The sequence below is a fragment of the Amblyomma americanum genome, chromosome 6, assembly GCF_052857255.1.
Source record: "Amblyomma americanum isolate KBUSLIRL-KWMA chromosome 6, ASM5285725v1, whole genome shotgun sequence".
Taxonomy (NCBI): domain Eukaryota; kingdom Metazoa; phylum Arthropoda; class Arachnida; order Ixodida; family Ixodidae; genus Amblyomma; species Amblyomma americanum.
In genome coordinates this window covers 8,614,044-8,626,658 of record NC_135502.1, presented here as the reverse complement: position 1 = coordinate 8,626,658, position 12,615 = coordinate 8,614,044, and the positions used below count along the sequence as shown (strand labels likewise).

Sequence of the window (12,615 nt, the reverse complement as noted above, 5' to 3'; positions counted from 1 at the left end):
TATTATTATCCCACTCATAAGCATAACACATTAAAGAAAAAATAAAAAAAAAATTAACGTTCCCCTATGCACCTTGGTTTCGGTGACTGTTGGCCCCCTTCATAAATTTGTCAAACGGGCCCCTCATTTCCTTTAACTTGTCTGCTATATATATATATATATATATATATATATATATATATATATATATATATATATATATATATATATATATATATATATATATATATATATATATATATATATATATATATATATATATATATATATATATATATATATATATATATATATATATATATGCCGCTACGGCAGCTTATTCCAGGGCTCAATAGCATCCGTAAAGAATGAGCAGTGAAACACGTTAGTTCGAGTCAAGTATGGCAGAATCGCTTTGTGCTGGTTAAGGCGGGACCTCGATCTACCTGGATGCTGCAGATATCTTTATTAATGTTAATTTCACCGTAAATGATTTGGCACAGTACATTTAAATATCTCTGCTTTTTATGACTTCTTTCTAATGCCTCTAGACATGGTAGTGCACTAAAACAGAACTGCCATGAGTACAAAGCGTGAGCTTTTTGTTATCCAAACGAACTAAAGCAATAACAACAAACTGTCGCCAGCTCGATGCAGCAAACTGACTTAATATGACTGATAACATTGCGATTTTTTAAAAGGAGTACAGGCACGTAATTTTTGTGGCATGTTTTCTTTTTTAGAATGATGCAGAAGACACTACTATGCATGAATAATCACGTGGTACTCGCCTACGACCGCTAATTTATTTATAACCAACTTTTTCAGTAATGGTTTCGGTTTCAACAGCCGAACGATGGCTGTGACGTTAAAGTGTGGTTTTATGTCACGTGAGGCATAGAAAAACGTCGATATAATCTCTGCTTCATGGTTTTAATTTACTATAGTGGTGAAACCAGCCTTCCTAAAGAGGCGCATTGAATACGAATGTAGAAACAGCGATTGTGTTGCAGTTTTTCATGCATCAAGTTGCCTATAACCTCACTTTGACATCACAGTTCTCGTTCGGCTGCTGAAAACGAAACCGCACGAGAAAGAAATTCGATTATAAATTATTTAGCTGTCGTAGCAGAATACCTGGTGGCCATACATGTATAATGATCCCTTACGCAACATGGTTGACTTACGCATCATGACTGGCTTAATGACTGGCTTACCGCTAAAGTGGTCCCAGTACACAAAACTGGAAACCGGTAGAAAGTTGAAAATTACAGGCCAATCTCTCTAACTTGTGTTTGTTGCAAACTTCTGGAGCACGTAATATCAAAGGCAATCCATACACAGGTTGAATCAACAAAAGGTTTTTTTTTTTAAATCAGCATGATTTTCGGCAACAGTTGTCAACTGTAACACAACTATCAGAGACAGTTAATGACTTCACGAAGGCTCTCAACGAAAAGAAATAAATCGATGCAATACACCTTGACCTTTCAGAGGCTTTCGACAGAGTCCGACACAGTGATTTACTTAACAAATTACTATTAATGGGTATTAATAACAAAAATGTGCCAGAGCCAGAATATAAGGTTCAGCCAGAGCTTAACCACAGCCAAGTTTTTTAGGGGGAGGGGGCGTGTGTGAATAATACTTTTTTACAAACCGAATTGCATACCAATAGAGCACCTAAAAAATTCCTACTAGATCGAATACGAACAGTTTAGCTAAAAACCACATTGAATACGAGTTGAATAGCGAGAAAACAGAATCCAATATGTATAGAATATTTTTACAAATATTCGCCTACTTGTACGATTATTCAAGGAGCAACCCTGCGAAGCAGCGAAGCACCACTTGCGGTGCTAAGATACAGTATCATATACTTACGCATTTACAGTCGAGCCGACTTATAACGGCCGCAGATACAACGAAGGGTCATTTATTACGAAGGAGTGCGGTGCTACTGTCAGAATATTTAGATAAATGCCAATTTCTTTCAGATACAACCAACAGCTGTGACCACGCCATTTGGTTATAGCGAAAGAGGAGGTGCCGTAAACTCGTCCTTGAAATTCTGAAATTCGAAGCTTCGCGTTTTCTGTAAGCGCAGAAATCGAAGAACGTCTCTCAGCCACCGCGACAGCGCCCCGGAGAAAATCAAACACGCAATAAAAAGGCGGCATCGAAACTGCAAGTAACCGCCTGCCAAGCGCGCACCGATGGCCTACAGGGTCAATCATTGCGTCTCGAAAGCGTCACAAGTGGAAGCAGGAGCGCAGCGGCAGTGTCATATGTGAAGCTACTTCCCGCAGTCGTGGATCGACTAACAACAGTGATTTGAGAAGTTTCAATGCCTTTTTCAAGGCCACGCTGGTGAAGTGGTATGAGTTGTTTGCCCAGTTGGCTCCAAATTTTGGGATGATATTACGTGCAGGCTGCGCCGTGTAGCGGGCGGTGCAGCAGACAAATTATGCGTGCATGAGCTGGGCGCTACCTTCGTTGCCTGCATGGGCCTAGGAACGATAGATGGCGCTGTAGAAACCCCGCACCTTCAGACGAAAACAGGTTTGCGGCAAGACGTTGTCGAGCACTACTGGCTAGATGCTGCCTCAGGCGACTACGCCCGTGCGGGCATCAGAGCCGTGCTCTGCCGAAGCCATTGTATCCAAAGTAGGAGAACTCCCTTGCCGCTTGGAATCCTGCTAATGTGGCCGACCTGTCGAGCAGCTCCCGCGAACGGTCCAACCTGAGTAAGTTGTATCCTTTCCCTAAAGCAGGCTGTTGGCAGCAAGGACCTCGGCGAGGAGCACATGACCCCTCTGGAAAGCCTGGAAAGTAGGGCCTGCTGTGAGGAAACAGATGCGCGTAACGCAGCTTTTACGAAATAAGTGTCTCTTTTGGCGGAATCAGTACAATACTGGGACTATACATACTACGAACATAGGACATAGTGCGCGTGATCACCGGGTTCGTTATTAGTGGGTTTGACCGTACAGCTAAGCCTGTTGACGTTACACGAAGTCAGTTTACAGGGGGTCTCAACAAAGCACTTTACACAATTTTTAAAAACAGGTTTCTTTCAGTTTGAGGAGCGTTTTTTTTTTTTTTCAATACAGCATTGTCAGCAGTGTAGTATGTCGGATTACAGCTCAGTCGCTCTACTAGCGGGTCGGCTAACTAATATTGAATAGTTAACTTTTAACTGTTACCATTATGCTCCTGAATGACTGAGAGGCGTAGTAGCCCACCGTAAGAAATATCCATATCAGTTCTTTAAATTTCGAAAACGCGGTTACGCACTGCGCTATGGCATAACAAATGTTTGCTACATAGAGTTAAAATACATTTCCTTTCGAGAAGCTTGCGGGCAAAACAAGCTCTCCAGTGCACGTAACTCGTCGAAATGGCCAAAATTTATTATGCCACAGTGCCGTGGGTAACCACGTTTTCGAAATTTTGAAAACTGCCATGGATATTAATTACGGTCGGCTACTCGTCTCCCAATAATTAAGTAGCGCAATGAGATTAGTCAAAAACCTAATTGTTCAATTCAGTTAACCATCCTGGTAGTTGGCAAGTCTTAGCTGTTTTCTGATGCACTACACCGCTTACAATGTTATGTGCAAAAAGGCGCTCTTCTAACTCAGAAAACCTTAAAAAACTCTATCATCTCCAACTTATATACATGGAAAAAATACTGTCGTCGTCAAAAGTATACTGCCCAAGGAGTCTTCTTCAGAGCCCCGCAGGGTTCCTAATTTCACGAAGGTGGGAGGAACTTCAGTCCTCCGCCCTCCCAAGCTGAGGGGTGTCAGTGTGCTCAAGAGCCCCGGGACACGGCTTGGAGGAAAACCTCTTGGGCTGTATATTTTTGACAAAGACTGTGCCTTCTGCGGTTGACGACTAGAGAAAATAAACTAGCGCCACATCTCAGTAGATGAGACGAATGAGAGCTACGTATGGACCAAGGCATTCGATATCGGGCATCAAGGCCAGGTTTGCTCAGTCTGCGGGCCCTGCCGCATGGTCCAATCTCTGCGGGCACTGCCAGCCACACGGCACTGCCGCCACGCGTCGCAGTGACGCACCTTTCTTCTTCCCGCTCATACCGATGGCGGCCGCACGGTACGCGGCATCGATGTGGGCCCTGCTTTTGGAATAGTTGTGGAAGGAAAATACGGCCGACCTTAGTCGTACTTGCAAATTTTTCGGAAAGTACCCAAAAACTTCAGAACCCACTTGATTGGTTTCGAATAATTTCGAATATGATTCGTTCAACGAATCGAATGGAAGGATATTCGATTCGCTATTCGTAATTTTTGAATAATCGCACATCACTGCTTGTTTGTTTTTCTGGTATTTAATGAGCCCCGGCATTGCTGTCAAATACCAGAATTTTATTTTCGAAGGAGTTTAAAATAAAAGCGTGTTTAATAAGTAAAGAAGAGAGCAGAGATATAGAGGTCGTCTTAAGGCATATCCCTCTATCTTGCTTGGCTTCACTGCGGAAAGGGAACATGATAGAACCTTTTGATAACAGCCACACTGAGGACAAATTTAAATTGGCTTGTATCGACAGGGTACCGCGTTCTCTCGCAGAAAGACAGCTTTGATAAGCTAGAAAGTACAGGATATACGAGTCGCCAGCTCCATCCGATTTTTCAAACAAGATGCATGCATCGACACAGCTTTTCGGGGCTGAATTGTAGCGGCTACGCCACACCGCCTTCCGCCTCAAAACGGTCGCGATTCGTCCTTTACAGTAATGACGCAACGAGTTTGAATAGACAAACTTCAACGTAACCATAACAAAAACGCAGCCGTCGAACCCGACCGCGGCGGCTGCGTTTTTATGGAGGAAAAACGCTAAGGCGCCCGTGTGCTGTGCGATGTCAGTGCACGTTAAAGATCCCCAGGTGGTCGAAATTATTCCGGAGCCCTCCACTACGGCACCTCTCTCTTCCTTTCTTCTTTCACTCCCTCCTTTACCCTTCCCTTACGGCGCGGTTCAGGTGTCCAACGATATATGAGACTGCGCCATTTCCTTTCCCCCAAAAACCAATTATTACCAACGTAGCCATAGAGAGAGAGGGAGAGAGATAGAGAGAGAGAGAGAGCGAATCAATTTTTGCTGCAAAATAATGGGCTACCCTCGGTGTCCATTTAAACAGAATAGTACGGAAAGGCTGATGCCAAATGAAAAAAAAAAACGGATCGCGTGAGCTCATGGCCAAAATTGCGGCGGAATAACTTTTTTCATGACAAAATAAACGCACATTTCTGCTCTCTCGTAAACACAAAATTGAAAACAGACTCGATCACTGCCTTATTTTCTTTTCCTTGCCGCTTCTGGATTCCAGCCAGTATATGCGCTACTGCCGGACTGCTATGTGGCGGTACTACTTGCGTTGCCCTCGGAGAGAACAAGTACTTCACTTGCGGCTGCGGAAAGGGCCGCTACTTCAATGCGACAGCTCAACGATGCTACCGTGAGTCCACAGCGCAGCGTTTTCTACAGTGACCTTTGCACGCAATGCTGCGGTCGCAGGTCACACGATATTTTTTTTTTCCTTGCTACGCGAAGCTCTAGAAGGAGTTAATACATGTTCTTGTTTATATATCCGATGCGGCACGTTATTTTCATTGTATGTTATCAGAATTTAACGATGTTATTTAACTTTTTTATAGCACCACATAATAGCAGTCACTTCGCACATAAAAAAATACACTTCTGACACGAAACTTCTTTCACAGTTTTACCTAGTGCTCAAAAATCTCAGAACGCACATAGCTTATGGGTGGTAATCGGACATATACCCCCGCCCCCAACGATACAATTGACATGGGGCAAATCTTATCGCTAAAGGCGCAACGCCAGTGCACACGCAGTGATTTCCAGATATGGGATAACGGAAAGAGTTGCGCCTACTCTTGCTCTGCTCGTCCTCAGGTAAATCAACTGCTTGGTGTGCATGTAGCGATGCAGCGTGGAACAGCGGCGTTTGTGGATCAATGACGCTTGCTTCGAGACTGAAGGCCACGCGTCTACACTGCGAATATGGCGAAACAACAAGCTTTATAGCGTTATTTAAACCCCGAAATCAATGATAATGAGCTCCCGCCGGAGGGAGTCATTAATCAAGCAGTGATCCATGGTGTGTGAGAGTAGCGCAAAACGGGAAGAGGGACAAAGAAAGACGCACACAACAAAGTCGCTGTGTTGTGTGCGTCTTTCTTTGTCAGTTGTCCCGTTTTGCGCTGCACTCACTTACCATGGATCATCAGCGTTACCGACTTGCCCAAGTTTCTAACCTTGTGAATTCAAGCAGTGCCCTGATATCTGAAAGCATGAAATTTACAGATATCAACGCATGCTTGGCAACGACCTGCACTGCTGGGGCTTGTGTGGACAATGATGGGATTGACGCGGCTAAATGCAACTGTTCCGGAATCCATGGCCTGACCGATGAATGCCAAGGTACGATGGGACGCGGGAGGTGTTCTTTTAAAATTATTTTGCTTGAGGAAAGAGAGTGTAGTCAAAGGCGAAAAAAATACCCCACGCCGATCCCAATCTAGTGGCACACTGTAGGCAAAAAAGAATCAAGTTTAAAAAAAAAACACTTACTGAAAAAGGTGGACGGTGGTACGTGTCTTATCCATTAGTAATCACTGATAGTGGAGGTTCCGTACACAGCCGCAGAAATGCTCCCGCCATTGATTTCCATGTATTCTTCTCCTTCGACAGCAGAGGACGTCCAAATTCTTTTTAAGAGAATAAACGAGCAATTAGACACTCTCAACTTTGTTGAAACAAAAATATGAGAGCTCTTTGTTATTTTAGGCATAGTTTGGTCTTCACTCATTCAACAATTTTGACACAAAAGACGAGCCACGCGTGGTGGTGTAGTTGGGCTAGGTCACAGATCTGTGCCAAAACTTTTACAATCAACATTTAAGCGTCGCTACGCTGCAGCAATTACCGGCACAGTAACTGAAAGGCTAACACCACCGGTGCCTAAAAGCTGCAATGAACTCAGCTCAAAACCACGCACACTGCAACGAGACTTTTAACATTGTCAAAAGAGGTAAACGGTGTGTAACAGTGTGGACCTCGCTTTGCTTTTAGCAAATGTCATTGCCTTGCTTGATTTCGGAGAGTATATGCAAAACCAAAAGAACTCAGAAATGAGGAGAGGAGCGATTTTGGATTTGGCGTGGCATGTTTCCAGCGGCACAACAACAACAACAATATTCTCAGTGACATGATATACGTGCAGTCTTGGCCAATGTTCGTCGCGTCTTCCGTTCTCCTCGTCCCGTGTGTCGCGCTGAACTTCAAGACGTCATTCTATATTACCAATGCGCCATTTACTACCTCCTCTGCGCATTACGTGTGCCTCGGCACGTGTATTTTCCGCTTTTGATTTTTACTAGGACATCGTAGCTCGAGTTTCTTTTCTAATCCTCGTTGCTCTCTTAAGGTTACCGCCTCCACTTTCCGTAGCTCGCTGCGCTGTCCTAAACTTATCTTTGAACCTTTAAAGGGACTCGGTGGGCAAATTGCATCAATATACAACAGCATTCTGAATAGAAATTGACCACTGTTACCGGAAACGGAGCTTTTATAAGCTGTTAAAGGCACAAAAACGATATACCTTACCCACCAACACCGGCCGATTTTGCTGTTAAACAGCAAACGCCGACAACAAATCATTTTTTTTTTGCGGATCCCAGAGGTTATGCCACGCCGCCATTCACTTCTAACGCGCGACAATCTCTTCTAGCCTGCGAAATTCACTTCAAACCGGTGAAATTGTTCGAATGCAATTTTCTCAGCTATAAATGTTTTTTTTTTTGTGTGTGGCCGAGCAAGCGGTAACATACGGGGAAAGATCCAGGGTACCTTTTTTTAAACGGAAATAATTTTATGAAGATTTCCTTCGGGTCGCTTTAAGTTGCCATTCAAGTTTTGGTCGAGTAAGAGAACATGAGCTGTAGTCAAATTTAAGTACCTTTTCTTCCCAGGGATGTCATTGAGCTGCTATTCATAACTTCACGGTGCCACCCAAATTCACCTCAACAAATTACTGTGGTCCTAGTACCTTCTTCCTCTTGTTCCGGCTCTGCGACCCCTGGTTTGCCTGATTAATATCCCCTTACTACTTCCAACACTTCGCTAAGTATTGCGATCTACAGTTGTCTTATCTGAGTTCAGAACATTTGTTTATTTGTATTCATATTCTTTCAGTTGTACTGTAGGCCTTCGCGTGGTCATGCCCTCAAGCATGCATTGCAACCACCACCCTTCGTTACTGGGTTATTAGCCCTTTCCAATCCAACCTCATGAATACCTTTAGTAAACACGCTACGAACACCAAAGTATAGTGTTTTTTTCCTTGCTTGACACCGAGCTCGGCAGGTATATAGTCTTTTCTCCTGTCAAAGACTACGGCCGACAAACATAATCTAGTAAGACAATAGTTCAGTAATACGACCGTACATGGGAAGGCTGTGATCGTAGATAACCATAGCCTTTGAAGGGTTAAAACCGTTTTCACTTTGAACGCTGTTTTTTGACGTCTAAAACATGTTGTTCCAGTCGATGCTGCTTTCAAAGAAGCGTGCGAACAAGGCGGCGGAGAAGAGCGCCTCGATCCCAATGGCTTGCCTCAGTGTGACTGCCCGGACGGCACGGAAAACGAGAATGGCACGTGCAAATGTAAGGTTTATGCTACAGCTTCTTGCCCAACGAACCAACTCATAGCCACAAAAAGTAGCACCGCTAAGGGACGCTTCCACAGATAGTCGATGTCCGCACAGAGCAGTGATCACAGAAATCGCAGACACGTAGTTATGTACGCTGACGCAGTGATATCAAGTGAAAAGTATTCGTACCTAGCAGCGTGCGCCCAGTGCACACAGCAACAGTAGCACCTACCATCAGCGCAGTACAGGCATACTGCATATAGGCACCCTTTGCGAGTCCATACTCCGCGCCCAGTGGCGTAAGAGTTCTTAATTAGTACAGTGCGCCGATAGCATGTGCAAGTATTTTAAGCGCACAATCCGGCACACAATAAGATGGTTAGATGTTTGTGTGGCGCAGTGTTGGTCCTCCTGCCAAAGACGCCCGGCCTATAATAAAAACGTACACCGTCACTGTGCCCCACGGCGGGCCTGCTAGTGCCGCATGTTGAGTGCGCGGCAGTTTTGTGCAGAGTGGCAGAGAGGCTCAGCTGCACAGCAAAGCAAGAGATGTCTCTTCGCAGGTACCAGGCTCTAGAAACAACAGTTGCTTTAAAGTAGAGGCACGTGGACCTACGAGCCAGATGGGCAGCACGAGCACTTTTCCTATAGCCGGCTGCTTGCAGCTGAATTTTCGTCTTTTTTTTTTGGTTGACCCCACTCCACTGCAGTGCTCTAAACAAGGCTCATACTCACTGTAGAAGTATGTTATGTTATCGCAGGTTGTCGCATGTTATCGCCGGATCTTTTCCTCCAAGATGCAGGTCTAGTACTTATGAGAAATTATGCGTCGCACTTAGTGACCCCCCAAAAAATTTAGAAAATATCTATCTCAGGTTGAAAGTCTCACACCGTTCATACTTTAGTGGTGACTTTTGAATACAAAGCATCTCCTTCAGATTTTTCCGTACACAGCATAGTTGAGTGTAAGTGCTGATGTATGATGCTACAAGAGCTTTTCTTATCATTTTTAAGCATGCCATGATGCCATGAGGGTAAACACCTAAAGAACTATGTACTTGAGCACTTGCTGCCTCGAAGCGCCCCTTGTCCTATGTATTCAAAAAAAGATAAAGGAAATAGTTAAGCCTTTGGTATCAATATATTGTTACGTAGCGGCCAGCTGAAGAAAGAGACGCGATGATCGATGGCAATGAGGTGATTTAATGGCCGCTGCCCTAGCGCGAGCGCTCCTGCCCGCGCCACTGCACAGTTCGTGGTCATCGTCCCACTACCCGGGGCCACCGAGCGATCGTCCAGATCGGTGACAAAGAGACGCGCAAAGTGGTTACGGGCTTCAGAGGATGGTTGGACAGGAACGAGAAAGGGGTGAGGTGCTGGCCGCCACAATGATTGAGATGGCTGAATGATTCCTGGTCCACGAAGCTTTCGGGCCGCAGGTCGCCAGGAGCCGACGGTCGAGGCCCCAGGACGCGCCGAACGGCCTGGGCACGGGTACGGTGTCTTCAGATGTAAGCGGCGTCTCGGGTCAGTGGGGTCTGTAGGTCAGGTCCTTGCGTCGGTGGGGGACGGGGCGGGGGAACAACAGTGAGGTCGGTTCGGGTCTGAAAGGCTGGGGCACGGCCGACGACCACGGCTGATGCAGGACGCCGAAGCTTCAGGAGCAGGATGCCGATGATACCCCGCAAGCTCCACCAAATGTTACGTGGCTGCCAGCCGAAGAAAGAGACACGATGATCGATTGCAATGAGGTGGTTTAATGGCCGCTGGCCTAGCGCGAGCGTTCCCGTCCGCGCCATTGCTCAATCGGTCGTCTTCTTCGTCACAATATAATGCGCAACTATTATCGCTTGTAAAAATAGCAGTACACTTTCTACAAACGGAGCGTACGAGGGCAAATGGCTTATACTGTTCGTGAGAATAAGCCCTCCACGTGTTGCATAAACAGTTATCACGAATATCCGGCATATGTTCATTTGTTGTCACTAACACGCGAAACGCGCAAGGGGAGATGTTTTGAAAGAAAGCGAGATAGAATTTTTTTCACCAACATCAGTATAAAATGCCCCTTGAATTCACGGTTTCAGAAATAAGGGTGGCTTAGTATTCGTTCATCTGCCACAAACTGCACTTCGCCTATGAGATATAGCTGCACAGGAGTTGGACAATGAGATATCAACCTAGGGGGGCGAGCAGAGAAAACGATTGCATGTTCAACCGGTGTTGCCTGTTTTCAGCCATCGCCTGCTTGTTTCCGGAATTCACGTGTGAACACATCTGCAATAATGCGAAGCTTAGAGAAGACCAGCGCTGCTGTCAGAACTGGATGACGGGCTCGTGTGACGGTAAGGTCTTGTTGACGAATCGTCTAGCGTCGCTTAAACTAGCTCGCATAATTTTTTCTAACCTTTAACTGAGCTTACCTTCATGCCTCGCCATCATCCGTGTCTTCTGTTCAACAGAAAATTGTTTTTTAGTAGTTTTTCATGGGAATTACACCACCGCTTTACTGCTAATAACGACTCAGACAACATTCCTTCTGGTGGTGTAATAGCTCCCCAGCATCGAGACCATTGCACTTGAAACGAGCAGAGCCATCATTGACTCACTTCAAAATGCGTTCAGCAAAGTCAGCCATGCTGATCTATACTATCGGAGACGCATGAGACAGTTGATACTTTCACTGCTGACAGCTGTTTAAGCAAGCGTTCACTACGACAGAGTGGTTTTATTCTTTGATATTCGAAATACTACAAATTGCAGTTAAGTCGGACATTTCTTCCTTTTCACTGCAAATTTATTAGAACAATCTGTTTCAGAGATTTAAGTTATCGCGTTTTGAAGCTGTAAAACCTGGTCAGAAAAACGTGCTATGAGTGTTTCGTATAAACCATATCATCAGCACTGCCAAATTGCCTAATGTGTTTTTTTTTGTAGTATAATATGGTCTTTTGGACCTGTTTTACACGGGAGCTTTCGAAACACGGCAGCTCTGAATATATAAAAAAAACTCGTCCTTTGTTATCTGCAGCGGATTATGAACCTGGAACGTACTGCTTACCTGGCACCATCGGAAACGCAAGCGACTGCACAAGTAGGTACAAGCTACATTTTGTGATGGGTGCAACTCTCATAAAGCATGAACATACCGAGATAGGTTAGGTCATTTTTTAATTGTCGGGTCTCTATCGTCGTGAAACAATTGAAACCACGCAGGAAAAGTTCTCTAAGGCTCAATGTTTTGTGATATAACATACGTGTTCTGAATTTTTTGGTAACTGTTTGCTGGTTCCTTCAAGTAGGAAGCGCAGGTTTACGGTCACACAGGAGCAATATTGTTGCTTTTTCTGAAGCGCAGTGAACGGGTAATGAAAGCAGCAGTTCGAAATAGTGTATTCAATGACATGTAGTAGATGAACTTGTACCAAAGTCATCAACAGCATAAGCAGAGCCTAATAAGAGGCGAAGCACACTGCGTACCACGTTGGCGCCAGAATGCGAAGAAAATTCAGGAGAGTTCGAGTACGCTTCCAAGGTTTGAAGTATGTACCAGCAACGTTCCATCACGCGTTATCCTGTGCCCGAATCAGCGACTAAGCTTTGCCACCAGAGCACACTGCAGAAGGACCGCTCAACCGTAGACGACGGCCTTGTAGAGAAACATCGTCTAGATGTTCAACCAGTATTGCATCGTGCACTGCTGTTTTGGGAACTTGCCTGCAGCCAAGGGCGGACTGTGAGTCAGTTACTGTATTGTTGCGTCAGCTTATTTCCGTGTATTCTTCTGCCATACTAAGTAGCACAACATTTCGTAAAGGAGCTATAATTTGAGAGTTGAAAACAGTAAAAACCACGACTGTAATTAATGATTTTTGCACTTGCACAGAAATGGCTCATTGCCGGTACAGTTCGCCTGTAAGTGATACTAAT

At 44.9% G+C, this 12,615-nt stretch overlaps 1 protein-coding gene across 1 annotated transcript in view; it reads left to right on the top strand.

Annotated features, from left to right (window-relative positions):
* Positions 1 to 12,615, top strand: part of LOC144136255 (glycoprotein antigen BM86-like) — a 31,335-nt gene that overhangs the window by 2,428 nt on the left and 16,292 nt on the right. The window contains exons 2-6 of the mRNA XM_077668453.1: positions 5,337 to 5,465; positions 6,338 to 6,454; positions 8,579 to 8,698; positions 10,923 to 11,030; positions 11,717 to 11,779. Coding sequence (XP_077524579.1) covers positions 5,337 to 5,465; positions 6,338 to 6,454; positions 8,579 to 8,698; positions 10,923 to 11,030; positions 11,717 to 11,779 — 537 coding nt within the window. The remainder of the gene's footprint in view (positions 1 to 5,336; positions 5,466 to 6,337; positions 6,455 to 8,578; positions 8,699 to 10,922; positions 11,031 to 11,716; positions 11,780 to 12,615) is intronic.